General features: G+C 44.7%; 1 protein-coding gene across 9 annotated transcripts in view; it reads left to right on the forward strand.

Moving 5' to 3' along the window:
• Positions 1-18,251, forward strand: part of LOC121292423 (1-phosphatidylinositol 4,5-bisphosphate phosphodiesterase beta-4) — a 451,886-nt gene that overhangs the window by 421,223 nt on the left and 12,412 nt on the right. For all 9 annotated transcript variants that reach the window (XM_041214297.1, XM_041214373.1, XM_041214305.1 and 6 more), the window contains one exon: positions 5,951-5,987. In XM_041214297.1, the coding sequence (XP_041070231.1) occupies positions 5,951-5,987 (37 nt within the window). The remainder of the gene's footprint in view (positions 1-5,950; positions 5,988-18,251) is intronic.

Here is an 18,251-nt window from a genome sequence, read left to right on the forward strand (position 1 = left end):
GCAGTCAAGGATTTAATGAGCTGAAAGGCATGTTTTCATCATTACTGAACCTCAGAGAGTCCACGATGATTAGTGCTTCACAGATGAAAACACTGCACAAGCCAGGCTATTTTGCAGAAGATCGGGATAAGGGAATAGTTACACAAAGAATTATTTATTCCCAGCCTTTCTCCTCGTTCATCTGTCAAAAGCACAAGAGCTGAACAAACACAAAAAATGGGATTGTGATTTAATTACTGGTTAATTGTAGAACCCATGTACCGAGCTATTTGAGCTCTTTGTTCTTTGATGTATGGAACAAAAGGATTCGCCAAAAAAGCACAGCATGAGTTCCAAAGTGTGATGTTGTCCCCTAGCATCATATAGAGGATCGGTGCAAGTTATCATTTGAGGTTGACATGACATTAAATCCTAAACAAATACTGCCTTTAAAAAAAATGGCTCGACTACAGAGCAGCTCGGGTAACCATCGTGACTTTTCCGAACAATTCTATTAATCTTTATAATTAGCATTTGAATAGTTTGTCGACTTTTTGAAAACTAAAATCAAGCTTTGGTCACAAAGACTTGTATTAAACAGAACGCCTCCTGGAACGGTGCAGATTAACAAATAAATTTGTTGCCGTTCACAAACAAAATATTATAGGTAAGAGTCACTAAAATTTTAGTCTTAAATTGGATTTTGATCATGCATTTTATAAAACTTCACAATTTGAATAGTAACTTGTGTAGGCTAGCCATTTTCAAAATTTCAGATTTTCAAATATATTGGGAAGTCTTACATTTCATAGCCTGTGTCTTTAGAAAATGGCCATCATATTAACAGTTCTTTTCAAAACAAATCTTTGGATAATTAATTTTATGTGTCAAGGAAGCCATTGCTTCAGTAATTATTCAATGGCTTTCATTACTGCAGCTGAATTGAAAATATTTTCTATGAACGGAATGCAATGACATACCCTGATTGGGAGTCTTTGATGGTTCTGTCAGGTCACTCATCTCAAACAGAAATACAGAAGGACATTTTCATTTCAGCCTCCTCAACAGTAATCCGTCTGCTTGTTTTGAACCCATTGGTTTCAATAGGATAAATTTTTTGGCAAGTTCTGCAATGGGTGGACAATCTGATCTCCCAGCCTAGCTGATGAAGAAAACAATTATCTTAGGGTTTGCAGCTCATTCTGCAGTCAGTTTCACTCAGTCTTAAACCAGACATCAGGTCTTACGTTAAAATACATATTTTTAAAAATTGGCATGATCCCAAAACCTGGCTCACAGTTAATTTGCTGGATCAGCTCATTAAGGCTACGCAACTATTTGAGCGGTGGTGTGCTACAGTTCACTCCCGGTGTCTGAGTTGCTGTGGCAACATGCACTTTTACATGCATGTTATAGTCTGAAGCGATGGATAGTGATAGTAGAGGTTCCAATTTCCTTTCCATCACATGGCTGACCAGGAATCTCTCCTGTTCTTAACACCTGCCATAGGGATGTGTTGGAAGGATTTCAAGGTTGACACTCATTCTGTTTGGCCAGGTTAAGGACACACCTTTCTTGGCTGTCAAGTCCTGGGGTCGGATTCAAACCTGGAGCTTCTGGCTCAGAGGCAGGGATGCTACCCATTGCGGCACAAGGGCCTCCAGATGAGCCATGCAGGGCAAAAAAAACCCACGTTCTGTCTCTAGCCTAAGCTGAGTTAGCTGATCTTAGTGTTATGCTGAAATCTTCCTGCATTAGGGAAATAGGGGGGGTGGGGGAATATTAGCTGGTGTTTCTGCCCCTGATTTTTATGCAGCATAACCTCTGGGACTGGTCATGTGTGGACGTCAAATCAGCCATTATCGTCCCAACTGATTAAACTGCCAACATTGCCATGAAGCCTTACACACATGAAAAATGGCTAGCTTTGCGAGAGACTGATGAGCGCCTGCTGTTCACTGAACGTCACCCCAGCATGGAGTTGCAGGGCTGGATTTTCGCTCCTGAGGCAAGTAGCTTGTGTTGGGAAATTTCCTGACTCCAGGCACTCACCTCAGGAAAAAGTGTCACATGTGGCGCAATCTCCCCACGCTTTCCGCCCCCCACCCAGTGGATTGGGGGGGGCGCGGCTGGTACAAGATGGAGTCAGACCCGCTGCCCCCAGATGGAGATTGGAAGCGGCTGAGTGCTACACCGGGCTTTTTAAAAGGCCGGGTTATGTTATTAAATATTAGGCACTTAGCCCCCACCCCATCCGTGCCAACTCATACCCCCTCCACCGACCCCACCATGGCCCCTAAAGCCTACATAGCAGCTTAATGCCAACATGCCCCCCCACCCACCCCCATGGACCTTGTTGCCTTCATGCCAACAAATGCCCCCCCACCCACCAACCTTGGCCCTCACTCCCTCCATACCAACCAACACGGTACCCATTATGGGCAGACATCAGGAGTCATGTTGAGATGAAATAAAATGAAGATCTAAATATCTATTAGAATTTTCACTATAATCAAAAAGACCCCATTCATCAAAGCCCATTCAGAACATTAAAAGCTCCTCCAGTACTTAATCCCTTATCAAAGCAAACAGACTTGTATTCATAACCCCATATGAAAGACAGCTAATCCTTGAATAATCTCTTTGAGCTTTCAATCAAATTGTGAACTTAGAAACGCCCTGCTAGGATAATTTCAGTTTACGGAAAGAAACCAAGCATTAATAGTTATATAATGATAGACCTTTGGGGTAACTCCACCATTGCCATCAAGCCAGGGGATCAACTCTGGTTCAATGAAGAGTGCAGGCGGACATACCAGGAGCAGTACCAGGCATTCCTAAAAATGAGTTGTCAGCCTGTTGAAGCTACAACAGAGGACTACTTGCATGCCAAACAGCATAAGCAGCAAGTGATAGACAGAGCTAAGCAATTCCACAACTAACGGATCAGATCTAAGCTCTGCAGTCCTGCCACATCCAGTTGTGAATGGTGGTGGACAATTAAACAACTCACTGGAGGAGGAGGAGGCTCCACAAATATTCCCATCCTCGATGATGGAGGAGTCCAGCACATCAGTGCAAACGATAAGGCTGATGCAGTCGAAACAATCTTCAGCCAGAAGTGCCGAGTGGATGATCCATCTCAACCTTCTCCGGAGGTCGCCAGCATCACAGATGCCAGTCTTCAGCCAATGCAATTCACTCCACGTGATATCAAGAAACGGCTGAAGGCACTAGATACTAGAAATGCAATGGACCCTGACAATATTGCAGCAATAATACTGAAATCTTGTGCTCCAGAACTTGCCACGCCCATAGCCGTCATTCCAGTACTGCTACAACATTGGCATCTACCTGGCAATATGGGAAATTGCCCAGGTATGACTTGTAAACAAAATGCAAGACAAATCCAACCCAGCCAATTACCACCCAATCAGTCTGCCCTCAATCATCAGTAAAGGAAAGGAAGGGGTCATCAGCAGTGCTATCAAGCTACACTTGCTTAGCGATAACCTGCTCACTGATGCTCAGTTTGGGTTCTACCAGGGTCACTCAGCTTCTGACCTCAATACAGCCTTGGTTCAAACATGGACAAAAGAACTGAACTCCCGAGGTGAGGTGAGAGTGACTGCCCTTGACCTCAAGGGCAGTGTGGCATCAAGGAGCCCTAGCAAAACTGGAATCAATGGGAATTGGGGAAAACTCCCTGCTGGAGTTATACCTAGCACAAAGGAAGATGGTTGTGGAAGTTGGAGGTCAATCATCTCAGTTCTAGGACATGACTGCAGGAGTTCCTCAGTGTAGTGTGCTCAGCCCAACCATCTTCAGCTGCTTCATCAATGACCTTCCTTCCATCATAAGGTCAGAAGTGGGGATGTTCACTGATGATTGCATAATGTTCAGCACCATTCACAATTCCTCAGATACTGGAGCAGTCCATTTCCAAATGCAGCAAGATCTAGACAATATCCAGACTTGGGCCTGGATTTTATGGCCACTCCCGCCCAATGAAATACTATGGTCCCGCCGAACTGCATGGAGATTTAAATGGCTTGCCTCATCCACCGGGGGGAGACACACTGTGGTGGGGCAATGTAATCCTGGCCTTGGTCGATGGATGCCCTTGCGAATGGAAAGTTGTCTCAAGTGGTGTTCCGCAGGGCTTGATGTTGGGACCCTTGCTGTTTGTGTTATATATTAACGATTTAGACACGAACGTGGGGGGCACGATTGGGAAATTTGCAGATAACACAAAGATTGGCCGAGTAGCGGATAGTCTAGAGGATAGCCATAATCTCCAAATGGGAATATACCAAGAGGGATAGATGAAGTGAGAGATCTTAGTGTACAAGTAGACAGGTCCCTGAAGGCAAGGTTGTAAAGAAGGCATATTGAATGCTCTCCTTCATTGGCAGAGGTATAGAATATAAAAGTAAGGATATAATGTTGGAATTGTATAAAATACTGGTGAGGCCACAACTGGAATATTGTGTGCAGTTCTGGTCACCACATTACAGGAAGGATGTAATAGCTCTGGAGAGAGTGCACAGGAGGTTTACAAGAATGTTGCCAGGATTAGAAAAGTGTATTTACAAGGAGAGATTGGATGGATTGGGATTATTTTCCTTAGAACAAAGAAGGCTGAGAGGTGACTTGATTAAGGTGCACAAAATTATGAGAGGAATAGATAGAGTGGACAGGATAAAATTGTTTCCCTTGGTGGAGAATTCTAGAACCAGGGGACATAGATTCAAGATAAGTGGCAGAAAGTGTAGGCGGGACATGAGGAAGAACTTTTTTACGCAGAGGATAGTGGGTGTCTGGAATTCGCTGCCCAAGTTGGTGGTAGAGGCAGAAACTCTAAATTCTTTTAAAAAGTATCTGGATCTGCACCTTAAGTGCTGTAAGCTGCAGGGCTATGGGCCGGGTGCAGGAAGGTGGGATTAGAAAGGGCACCTGGGTGTCCTCGGGCTGGCATGGACAAGATGGGCCAAATGGCAGCCTCCTGTGCTGTAACTTTTCGATGGTTCTATGACAAGTGGCAAGTAGCATTCACGCCACACAAGTACCAGGCCTGTTCTGCATTCATCACCAAATATTTATGCTGCCAAGTCCCTCAGATGCCTAAAGCCTCGCCTTACCTGCCACATTTGACTCCAGCACATACATGGCTTCCTTTGTCTAAAATGTCTTGCCAAAGTAGAATTAGTTGCAACCATGTGTATGTTTCTTTGAGGAGGCCACTGATGGCAAGGGCGGGGCGGTGGGGAGGGGCATGAGAAAAAAAAAGCTGGCAGTTAAGGAGTGTTCCAGGCTATACAATTCCATATTTTACAGTAATCAAAAAATTTGATAGACTGTTAGAATGCTTTGTCTCTTTTCTTGCGCTTTTGTGACATCTGCAAGCCCAAATCCTCCTTCAGCACTGCTCATTGTATGATGCGAACCTTTGCAAATCTGTTTAAGTACCTTCATCAAAACCTCAAGAGCATTTTCTGCTGAAGATGTTTCGAAGGCGCAATCTGTTATTGGTGGTGGGCTCTATATGTCTTCCAACTGCAGTCTAATTGTTAAGTAGAGGTATGTTGCTTAATAATCATCAGCACAATTCATCCGTGAGCTGCAGTTGATCTTGACAACATCCAGATATTTTTAGCATCCTTTCGTTTGCCTCCATCTCAGTAATTTTTTTGTCTGCATCCTTCCATTCATTGTCCTACAAACTCTTATTCACAGTGTCTTCTGGAAAATGAACACAAATTAGCAGACATTTTATGCTTTTTGTTGCTACACTAGTAATCGTTTAATAAGAAAATGTAACTATCCAAAAGATCATGTTGAATTTATTGGGTTTTTTCCCATTAGAATTCAAATGTAAAAGGCATTTTAAAAATGTTTTATTCAACATTGGCATTTTATTTTATTTACATTTTTGGTTTGTAATCACTGACTATTATTTTTGTACAAACAGCTGCTGAAATCATGTCATGCAGGGTCTGGCATTCAAGGTAGGACTGTTCTTAATTACCAAACAACAATTAAATCTGTTGTTCCATTTTGACAGTGCTTCATATCCAGATATAAATGAGCGAACAGTGATTAAAATTAGTTGTTACATTCTTTGATGTGAAAATTGAAACTTTTTAGTGCATCAGGGAAGGCATCATCTGGCTTGGAGCTTTGCCAGCCTAGAATTGAGATGTTACCAGTGATTCCAGGCACTCTTGAGCAGAGTCCGAAAGTAGCAGGGTATCAAAGATAGCCAGAGGCATAGTTCACAGTTCTGCTGGTTCTGTTCACATGACCGTCTCATGTTAGGAGGGGTTAGAGGGCAGATATGAAGGATGGCTTTCTGAATGTGGACTTTCAGGAGAGTATTTGGTGGGGTGGTTGTGGCGGGGAGGGTTGGTATTTGTAGAGTTTTCAGAATAATAGTTGGCCGGCATTTTTTTTGCAATAAAATGCTTAAATACTGTCCACAGAAATCACATCATTATCAAAGGCTCTTCCAATGAGCCAGGCCGGGCACAGTGGGCCAGATACCCTCCTCCTGTGCTTTGCGATCCTATGGCCGGAATTTTTAGGCCACCGGCGGGATCTTCTGGTCCCGTCAAAGTCAATGGACATTTGTATGGCTCGCCGCATTTTGCAGCCCTGCCCCCGCCGTGATGGGGCTGGAAAATTCTATCCTATGATTCGGGGTCACTTTGAACTTCGCTCCCTGGGTAATAACTTAGTAAAGTCGGTTGCCCAGGCTTTATGGACCTGCACAAGTTGGCGAGGGGCTCGACAGTGAGCAGTTGATGCACTCTGGCAGAGCACTAGAGCCATAGAGTTATACAGCACAGAAACAGGCCCTTTGGCCCATCCGGTCCATGCCAGCCATCAAGCACCTATCTATTCTAATCCCATTTACCAGCACTTGGCCCGTAGCCCTGAATGCTATGGCATTTCAAGCGCTCGTCTAAATATTTCTTAAATGTTGTGACGGTTCCTGCCTCTACCAGGCAGCAAAGTTGAAAATTATTGCATCAACCAGGTTTGAAGATCACATTTACCAAAAAAATGGCATTCATGCAAACAAGGGCTGGATTTTACGCTCCCCCCACCAGTGAGGTTGTAGGCGGAAGATTGGGCTGGGGGCTGGTGTTTGTAAAATTTTGCGCTACTAGCACTGGACCACTTTCATCTGTCCTGTGTCAGCTGATTGACAACACTTCATTTTTATCCACAAGATAATGTTCAATACCCCAAAAACTTAGCTGCTGCTATCACCTAGCTAACTTACCTGGCAACATGGAAGATGAGTAGTAAATACAGTTACAATTCTAAACAGCACATCTGGAACTTCTTCAAATGGGAATTGTTTAAAATGTACATTTTTTCCAATCGAAAGCCAACAACTTCTCATGTTTTAAAATACTGTATTTTAATATTACTTATTAAACTGATACATCCCTAAACCCGAGGCGCGGTATCAGTATTACACATAACAGGATTTGTTTGGGCTTTCGAAAGACATGGGACAGAATTATAGGACAGTGGATATGATATTCTAAACCAACGTTGCTGTTTGAATTAATTTATTCATTGTCTCTTGGATAACATAAATGGAATATATCTACTTAATAGCGATGGGATATGCAATCATCATGAAACTTCTTCCAGAAGATAAGAAACACACCATTCAATGGCTACCCATTCCATTTACGAGGTATTCTGTAGATATCCATTTACCAAATCAGGCAGCGGAAGACATACTGTGAATCACAACTGTTTTATTGTTAAACCATAGTTCAGTACAAATACCAGTTTCCACTCATTCCTTCTGGCTCCTCTCTCTGTCCAGAAGCAAAACCCACCTACCGAGGAAAAACCCAGCTCTTCAGTACAGGCTTCAATGAGCATCTCAATTCTCTCCGAAGCTTGCCCTGGTTTATTCTTAAAGGGACCTGCATTTCTAACATTGTCATTCTGCAGGGATACACTGGGCATCTCTTAAAAATCCGAATGCTTCTTGGTACAAATTTCTGGTGGGCTTCTAATTGGCTATACACCATTCCTGGCTGAAACAGTGTATGCAAATTGACAACCAGTGGGAGTCAGAGGATCCCGTTTGCAATTTTCCAGCACAAATGGAGAGAGATTTGTACCAGGAGGTGAGCAGCCTAACCGATAGGAATGCTATTCCGCGAACCATGCAGGTATTGGAGCACAATGCCAGTCAATAAATAGTGCCCCCACTATCACCCTCCGGTGTATCTTTCACCTGCCCCTCACGTTTGGTCCTTACTTTTTCATCTCACACACGGCGCTGCTAGAATTTTGCCCGCTGCTGCTTGCCTAGGTTCTGGGAAGCTCACTCGAATGTGTTCCAATGAAGCCTGGACAAGAAAATAGTTAGGGCCTTCTGCTGAAGAGTTCAGGAGGACTTGGTGGCTACACTGCTGGCATTGCACCTATTTTGAGTGGAGGTATGAAACCATCCTCAAGGAGCCCATTGGAATGTTACATTCATTTCAAACAATTGCCCCAACATCCCCAATTTCCTTACCCCCCCCACCCCACCCCCTCTCCCGAAAGTGATGCATGTTGGGATAGGATTCTACATTTGCCTCTGATATTTCCATCAAAAGGCTGTTCTTACAAACTATGTTGAATTATCTGAGCGAAATCCAGTAGCAGGAATAATAATTAGCCTTAATATAATAATACAATTTGAGATATAGAAAAGGAAAATCAGCTAGGGACCCCATTCCTGCTTGCTATCCAGTGACTTCTGGAAAGTGAACTATGTTGGACCTCAGTTCAAGAATAGCATCGAACACAGCTGAGAATACTATGATTGAATTGTCTGCTGGCTCTCACTGGACTTTCCAACAGGGCTACCAGAACCCAGCATAAGTCTTAATCTTTAAAAGGTGACGGAGATGATTGACGGAAACAAACCACATTTGAATTCACTTCACAGCCTTCTGGGCTTAACATTGAGCTCAGCAACTTCAGACCATGAACTCTATCCTCCATTTTGGTTTTTTCCCCCCCACCAAAATTCGCCCTCTGCCCTCTGGCCTTCCCCAAGGGCCAGTCTGTAACTAGTTCTGCTTTCAGAAAGTGCTGACCCTTGTGCTACTATTAACACATTCTGCTATCTGACCTTGATGCCACTAGTAACACCTGCTTTAGTCTTTAACACTACCATTAACACTCCCTTTGTCTTGTGTCCATGACATCTTTGTTAAATCTCTTCTGAGCTCCCACCTATCGCTGACCTTCTATTTTGCTCCACCTGCTTCACACCCTCTCTTCAACAGCATAAAATCCATCACATTTTTACCTCTCTTCAGCTCTGAAGAAGAGTCATACAGACTCAAAACATTAACTTTGTTTCTCTCCCCACAGATGTTGCCAGCCCTGCTGAGTTTTTCCAGCATTTCCTCTTTTTATTTCACATTTGAAAGTCACTTCCCTGCCCCACCACACAGTTCCTGAGGCACGGCACAGTAATATAAAATGAACTTGAATGAAGTATTAATTCCCAGCTGATTCGCTCTTATGACTGTGGAATTGAGCAAAACAATTCTGCATTGGTTTGCAGTTAAGAATTTTGCTGTGTTTAGATACTGTTTACTGTTGAGAAATAACACCTTCAGTTTTCTGATATTCTTTGGTACTTTAGCTTATCCTCACCTCTTTAGTATTGCTGGGGGAAAAATAAATAAATGTATCATGCATAACGTTTTGAAAAAGAATGTTTGCTCAAACTTGAGAAAAAATCATTCTATTTATAAACCTTAGCCCGATTCTTGGCAGCTACTTTTGGAGAAACATTTAAGATGATGCAACGCTTCATTATATTGTTCCCTCTAATAAATCCAAGTAGATCTCAAGACTGTCCTTAATTTAAAGTCAAGGGAACCTCCTATCACTTTGGACCTCAAATGTCTTGAGTTCCTTTAGACTCCATGGTAGCTCCTGTATATATTCTCTCTGACTGCCTTAATACACACTGAGAGGTTCCCCTTCTCCTCCCCTCCCATCACCAACAAGAATCACAGTAACGTTACACTGCAAAAGGAGGCCATTCGGCCCATTGAGTCTACACTGGCTCGCTGAAAGAGCATTCCACCTAGTCCCACTCCCCTACCTTTTCCCGCATTCTGGTCTTTTCAGAGGTAGGGGACAGCTGGCAGAAGCAAGATGGTGTGACTGGACACAAAAGATATATTGCTTTGAGAATTCATCAGAGGCAGCCAGCCTATATGGTCCCAACAAAAAACATACTTTTTACAGAAGTCGATATTTTCTGCATCCATACATCTCGGAGGAGACTTGATATAGGACAACAGGTTTAGGTTCACTTATTTTGTGGATAGAAATGTTTCAGTTCCTGTCAAAATATTCACACTAATCAAATAGGTTAAGCTGTTAATAGAGTAAATTGGCAGATCTGGAAGATAATAACTGACAAGCTAAGAACATTTGGAGCTGATAAAAAAACATTCACTCATCAAGACCACTCTGGGTGGTGCCGGAGCTGAATGGGCACTGAGGGGGCTGGCAAATGTGGCAGAGCGTACCGTCATCAGATTTCCACCTATTGCCCATGTCCTAAAGTAGGGCTAAGGAATATTCACTACCGATAATTTCATTTCAATACTGAATGTATTTTAATGATGTGCTTAGCTCTGCATGTCTTAATTTGATGAATCAGCTGAGTTTGCCCTTACAGACAGAGGCAGGTATGTTCTGGGCTCACAGAAAGCCAGAATTTAAAGAAGACCTGCTTTGATTTGAGAATAATTATTGGAATGTGCACTCCATCATTAGCTTTGTGCAATCTTTTCACCCTTGGTTTTCTCAGCCTTTTTAAGGTTTTTTGCCCAAGGGTCTGCCTACAAGATTTTTCATTGCTGCAGCTAGAAATTTGACAATGTGCCATCCAGTGGGAATTCTTGATCTTTGTGTTACTTGTTATGTTACGAAGAGAATTAAATGAAGCAGGAATGTCAGTTGCATGCCAAGTTATCATGGCTCGGGGCTTTTGTTCACCTAACTCATTCTAAGCTGCTCTTGAAGACATTAGTTGAATATCTGTCTCCAATTGACAACAGTTGAAAAGCAGAATACTGCGGCTACTGTAAATCTGAAAGGAAAACAGAAGATTCTGGAAATGCTCAGCAGATCAGGCAGCATCAGTGGAGAGAGAGAAACATTTAACATTTCCCATCTGAACCGGCCATGAGATTTTGAGCAAGGGGTAGGTGGGCCGGGATTTTCTGCGCCAGCCGGCATTGGGCATGTTCGGGGCATGAACAGACAATATGGTCGCAATCAGTTTCACGACGGCATGAAACCAGTTTGCGATTGTCCCCTCAGCCTGGCAATGGTGGACCACGTTTCCTGCCATCGGGCGTTGGGAACCTCATTGTAGCACATCAGCATATCATGATAAGGCCTGCCCGCTGGAACCGTTTCCTCCCCCCGCCCGGTGAACATAAGCAACATGCACCTGGTGGACTGCACTTCGTTTGGGACTTGAAGGTTTGTTTGCCTACCTTGCTTTGGGCAGCACTTGCAGTCATCAGCGCCAGGCTTCACAGGCAGCACCACGTCACTTTTAGGGAGGCTCACGGGCAGGTCTCTACCTACCAGACCAGCCATATGTGTTAGCTTTTCAGTGGCTGCAGGGCTAGGGCTTGGTTGGTGAAGGGGGAGAAGTGGCCTAAGGTAAGGGAAGAGGCTGCAGGGTGAGGGCTGTACTGGGGAAGGGGGGTAACCCAGGGTATGGTTGGGGGCACATGTTGATCTGTACACGTGACCTCAAGATGGTGAGGGCTGAGGAGGCAGTTTCCAGAGGAGATGAGGCCAGATGGAGATGTGAGGGTGTGTGTGTGAGAGAGTGAGTGGTGATGTCCCTTGAGCTGGCAATGAGTGAGTTGCCAATAAATATGTGATGGGTTTGAGTGTGTGAGTTTAGAGTGATGAGATGGTTGCCTTACCCTGGCTGCACGGATGAGATCAATCATCCTCTATCTGCAATGGATGGCCAACCTTTTCTGTGCAGCATTGGCACTGATCACCACTGCCATCGCCTACCAAGCCTGATTGGTCACGCAGCTGTCTATCCTGCGGTCAGATGGGAGTAGAGGACATCACAGCAGGCCTCCACAGCATCTAAAAGGCTTTTTGGTGATGTGTCACTAAAACTGGGGGCTGCAGTCTTTTTGCCTTCTGTAGGCATCTTCCCTGCAGTAGTGCTGGGCTGGAAGCACTGAGATGTGTGCTCACGGCTGAACTTCAAATATGGCACCCGGCATGATGAATTGGAAAGGTGATAGTGTGGTAGGCGAATGAGAGCCAGCCCACCATCGAGATGGCGTGTTTCCTGAGATTGTATAACTAATGCGGCAGGTCTGGGACAAAATGGCACTTGGTGCAAATCTGGAACAATTCCATCTTAGTCTTCCAGGGCCAAAGTGGCAAGAAAAGAAACAACAGATGCACCTAGACTAGGCGTGCTACTAACTGAAAGCAAAAATTAAGAGAAAAACCAAAATATGCAAAGTAAAGGAAACAAAATGGAACACAGGTTATAGCATGAAATTGTTGAACTCAAAGTTGAGTCCGGAAGGCTGTAAAGTGCCCAATCAAAAGATGAGGTGCTGTTCCTCGAGCTTGCATTGAGCTTCACTGGGACACCACAGCAGGCCAAGAACAAAGATGGGACCTGGGTTCAAATCCCCCCATGGCAGATGGTGGAATTTGAATTCAATAAATATCTGGAATTAAAAGTCTACTGATGACCACGAAACCATTGTTGATTGTTGTAAAAACCCATCTGGTTCACTAATGCACTTTAAGGAAGAAATCTGTTGTCCTTACCTGGTCTGGCCTACATGTGACTCCAGACCCACAGCAATGTGGTTGACTCTTGAAAATGCCCCCTGAACAAAGGCAGTTTAGGCAATAAATGCTGGCCTAGCCAGTGACGCCCACATCCCACAAACAAATAAAAAAATTGTCAGCAGGAGAGCAAAATGGAGAATTAAAATGACAGGCCACCCGAAGATCGGGATCAAGTTTGTGTACAGAACGGAGGTGTTCTGCAAAGCGGACACCCAATCTACATTTGGTCCCCCAAAAGAAGAGGAGACTGGCTTTAAGGCAACCAATCATGTCAGGATTATTCAACAAAATAGGCTGTAAAGATGACTCTTAAGAGATTTGACGCACCCCCTTCTGCCCTGGCTGCTGACATCTCTGAGAAAGCCATGAACACCAGCACAGGTACAACTTAGTGCTTGCAGCCATCGTTTTATTATCAGTTGTAGTGTAGGGGCTGGAGTTAATGTGGCCTGTCACGGTGGGAAACATGGCGGCTGGGCCCACTTACTCGGGGGAGAGGCCGCACATGTCAGTCTCCCGGCTGGAGGGGAGAAAACCTCGGGCAATTAAGTCGCAGACAGGAATGGGCACATGGAGTTTATCCCACCGCAAGCGGGCGAGATGTCAATTATTGAGCTAGTTGACTATAATAATCCCTGAGCCCATCAGAATTTAGGTGGTGGCTCGGCTCAGGATTACGTGCGAGTGGCACGGCTTTTCTGTGCCTCCAGAAGCCATAGACAAACCCAAAAGGCACATAGTGCCAGGTTGAGGAATTGGTAATGAGCAGGGGCGTTGCTGCTGTAAGCCGCACCCCGCCTTGCCTCCAACTCCCATGCCCCCATCTCCTGTAACTCCCATCCTGCCCCCACTCATGTATGGCCTGGGGCCCTTGGTGATGCTAGGCCTCTCCCTGGGTACTTTATCAGCAGCAGTCACTGCCCCAGGTGGCATTGCCTGTAATGGAGAGCTGCTGGTCCCTGAATGGCCAGCAGCTCTCAGCAGGTGGGATTTCAGCCCCTGGGGTCCTGAATCGCAGGGAAGGCCCGACGGTGTCCAATTAAGTGCCAGACAGGCATTTAATCTGGTCGGGCCTCCCCCTCAGAAGTGACACGGTTTTCCCAATGGGCTTCCAACCAGTGAGCTGAACCCATGTTGATTGCATTAAGTTCCGTCCTAGGTGTCGCGAGGCAACATTTCAGATGTTGAACAGATCACATGGCATTTCAGTATTGTGTGTTCTCGGGTCTGACAAATATACCAACCAGAGAATCATAAAGTTGGAATAAGGGGATGCCCACTTTCATCCAAGGGTAGATGAAGTTTAGGGCCCAGAAGACATTCCCTGCTGAGCCACATTGACTGGCAGTAAGAGACATACAACAACGTCTCATTAATGAAACCTTCACACAAGTATCCCAGCCAGCCAGTGCCTTGACAATCCACACGACACGTACACAATGCAGTCACTCGGTGCACTCTCATCGAAACTGGCCGCCTTGCTATCTTAATTAGTGTGGGAAACATGGCGGCTGGGCCCACTTACTCGTGAGAGAGGCTCCACACGTCAGTCTCCTGGCTGGGGAAAAAACATTGCGCGATTAAGTCGCCGACAGGAACTGAATCCGCTATTGCCTTGTTCATAAAATAGTTGAATGTTAACAGCTCAGAAATGGCTTTTTGGAACCATTCCAAAAAATTCTTGATGCAGTTAAGTAGAAGTGAAACCAAGTTTCATGCCCTGTTGGTGAATTTGTAAGTGTGTGTTGCCTCTACCCTGTGGTTCCTTCTTGGTGACAAATGGATTTTCCTTTACAATAGTCCCTGGAATATCGTGGAAGAAAATCTGGCAGAGCAGCTTTATGCTTTGTCTCTGTCCTTATTTCCAGCTACCTGGATTCCCTTTTCTCTCCTGCCATAGTGAGGTATATCACCCAAGTCCAGTCCCCCCCACCAGGCATTAAGTAGAGAGGCAGGACACAGGTACCTGATTCATCTGCTGACAGTGACAGTGGATCCTGCCACAATGATGGGTAAGCCTACTCTGGAGGATATTGGACTGCGGGCATACAATCTGCATCATGGGGGAACATAAGGACATATCAGAACATAAGAAATAGGAGCAGGAGTAGGTCATTCGGCCCCTCAAGTCTGCCCTTGGCTGATCTGCTCCAGAATTCAACTCCTCTTTCATGCCAGCTCCTCATAGTCCCCAACTCCCCAATATTTCAAAAATCTATTTACCTTCTCTTTAAATTCTTTCAGTGATCTCGCCTCCACAACTCTCTGGGGTAGAGAATTCCAGACAATCACTACCTCCTGAGAGAAGAAGTTCCTTCGCGTCTCACTTTGTAATGAGTGTTCCCTTATTCTGTCTATGTCCCCTGGTTCGAGATTCCCCCACTAGTGGAAACATCTTCTCAACATCTATCCTGTCAAGTCACGTCAGAATCTTGTACGTTTCAATAAGATTGCCCCTCATTCTTCTGAACTCTAATGAATAAAGGCCTAACTTGTTTAGCCGATCTTGGTAAGTCAACCCCTTCATCCCAGGAATCAGCCTAGTGAATCTCTTTTCAACTGCCTCCAATGCCAGTCTATCCTTTCTTAAATACAGGGGCAAAACTGTACACAGCATTCCAGGTGCAGTCTCACCAACGTCCCGTAAATTTGTAACAAGACTTCCCTATTTTTAAACTCCAACCTCCTAGCAATACAGGCCAAAACTCCATTTGCCTTCTTACTTACTTGCTGCACCTTCATGCTAACTTTTGGGGCAACATTTTTCCCCGTTTGGGGGGGGGGGGGGGGGGGGGGGGGGGGTGGCATGACGTCCGCCAGGAAGTGCTATGCATTCCATGTGAGTGGGGGGGGGGGGGGGGGGGGTTGGAATTCCCTCAGCCAGGAGTGCACAGATCTCCCTGAGGCAAAGTGCTGCCTCAGGGAGATCGGCTCTGACTTAAAAGTTTCAATAAAGGTGATTAAAAATTTTCCCTGCCAAGTCCCTTCATGCGACACTGTCCATGACTTTTATTTAAACATTTAATAAAAATTTAAATACCCTCATGAAACCTCGTCCCACCCGTGGACGGGGTTTCATGTTTTTTCTGAAGGCTGCCTAGGCTCCCGGCCTGACCGCCAAACTTAAGCTTGGACGGGCAGGTCCATCAATCATGTTAATTAGTTTTTTAATGGCCTTAATAGGCCATTGACAGATTGGCGGACGCGCAGCCAATTCGGATGCACGCCCGCTGAACTGAAAATCTAAATGATGCGAGGTGATGTCGGGATGCACGCCTGACATATCCCTGCGTCATTTTACACATCAGCGAGTGGGCCCTGCCTTTTGATTTTTCCTACCAAAGTGCATGACCTCACACTTTCCTACATCAAACTCCATCTGCCAGTTTTTTGCCCACTCACTCAACCTATCTTTATCCCCTTGCAGATTCCTTATGTTCTCATCACAATGTGCCCTCCCACCTATTTTTGTATCGTCAGCAAATTTGGATACATTACACTCTGCCCCCTCCTCCAAGTCATTAATATAGATAGTAAATAATTGAGGCCCTGGGACTGATCCTCGCAGCACTCCACTGGTTATGTTTTTCCAACCAGAAAAAGATCCATTAATCCCAAGCCCCGGTCTCCTGTATGTTAACCTATCCTTCATCCACGCTAATACATTACCCCCAATACCATGAGTTCTTATCTTGTGCAATAACCCTTTATGTGGCACCTTATCTAGGTGGAGGCAGTTGTAATGGTATTGCCACTGGACTAGTATTCCAGAGACCCAAGGGAATGCTCTGGGGACCCAGGTTCCAATCCCACCACGACAGATGGTGAAACTTGAATTCATTAAAAATCTGGAATTAAAAGTCTAACGATGACCATGAAACCATTGCCGATTGTCGTTAAAACCCATCTGGTTCACTAATGTCTCTTTAGGGAAGGAAATCTGTCCTTACCTTGTCTTGCCTACATGTAACTCTTACATGCCCTCTGAACAAGGGCAATTAGGGATGGGCAATAAATACTGGCCTAGCCAGTGCCACCCACATCCCATGACTGACTATAAAAAAACACATTCTGTGTTCTGCTACATCATCTTTTTGAGAGATGTGTCCTCCAACCATGTGCATGGACACAATCACTAAGCACATCCATTTATCTGTGAGGTAGCAGTCCTCCCAACAACAGCAACAACTTATGTTGGGTATATGGCACAGTAACAGGTCATTCGGCCCACCTAATCCATGCCAGATTTCTCATTAAGATCTACCGTTTTCTCATTGGAATCTACCATTGCAACCATCTATTCCCTTCTCCCTCAAATGCTTGTCTAATCTACCCTTAAATGTATCTATATCCATATTGCCTGTATTTATAAAGTGCCTTTAATGTAACAAAATGTCGTAAGGTGCTTCACAGGAACATTATAAAACAAAGTATGACACTGAGCCACATAAGGAGATATTAGGTCAGATAATCAAAAGCCTGATCAAAGAGGTGGGATTTAAGCAGTGTCTTGAAGGAGGAAAGAGGGGTGGAGGGTTGTAGGGAGGGAATTCCAGAGCTTGGGGCATAGGCAACCAAAGACATGGCTACTAATGGTGGCGCAATTGAATTGAGGGATGAACAAGTGGCCAAAATTAGATGAGCCTAGATATCTCAGAGGGTTGTGGGGCTGGAGAAGATGATAGACAGAGAAGGGAAACAACGTGAAGGGATTTGATTTGAAAACAAGGAAGTGAGAATTTTGAAATCAGATGCTGCTTGACCAGAAGCCAGCGTAGGTCAGTGAGTGAGCATTGGGATGATAGGGGAACGGGACTTGGTGCAAATTAAGACATGGGCAACAAGAGTTTTGAATAACATCAGCTTTATGGAGGGAATCCTAGCAGTGAAGCCCTACATGATAGCTCTCTTGATCCAAACTCCCTGCGGGCTGACCTTGGGCTCTCTGTTGGACTCCTTCAACCTGGTCCTCAAAATGGGGCCAGGCAACTTTCTACCCGAGCCTATATCTGTTATCTCCGGGGCATTCATATGAGGTCTGAACAACGGAAACACAACGTACACAATATTATTCTAAAGCATTTGCAGTTCCACTCCTGAACCTAACCTGGAAACTCAGCTAATTTCAGGGGGTAAGCATCAAAGTTAACCCTGATGAAAAGTTCACTTTAATTTTTTAACTGTATTGGAAATTCAGTCAATAACAACGTTTCTGTGGCAGTTTTTAAAGTGGATTTGGATCATTTATGATGCACACTGATGGAAAATAGGATTGTATTTCTCAATCCTTTTGAGTCATTTCAGCAGATGACAGTTGCCATGGTACCATAATTATCACTAGCACAGTCATTTGGAGTTCACTG

This window comes from Carcharodon carcharias, chromosome 2 (assembly GCF_017639515.1).
Source record: "Carcharodon carcharias isolate sCarCar2 chromosome 2, sCarCar2.pri, whole genome shotgun sequence".
NCBI lineage: Eukaryota > Metazoa > Chordata > Chondrichthyes > Lamniformes > Lamnidae > Carcharodon > Carcharodon carcharias.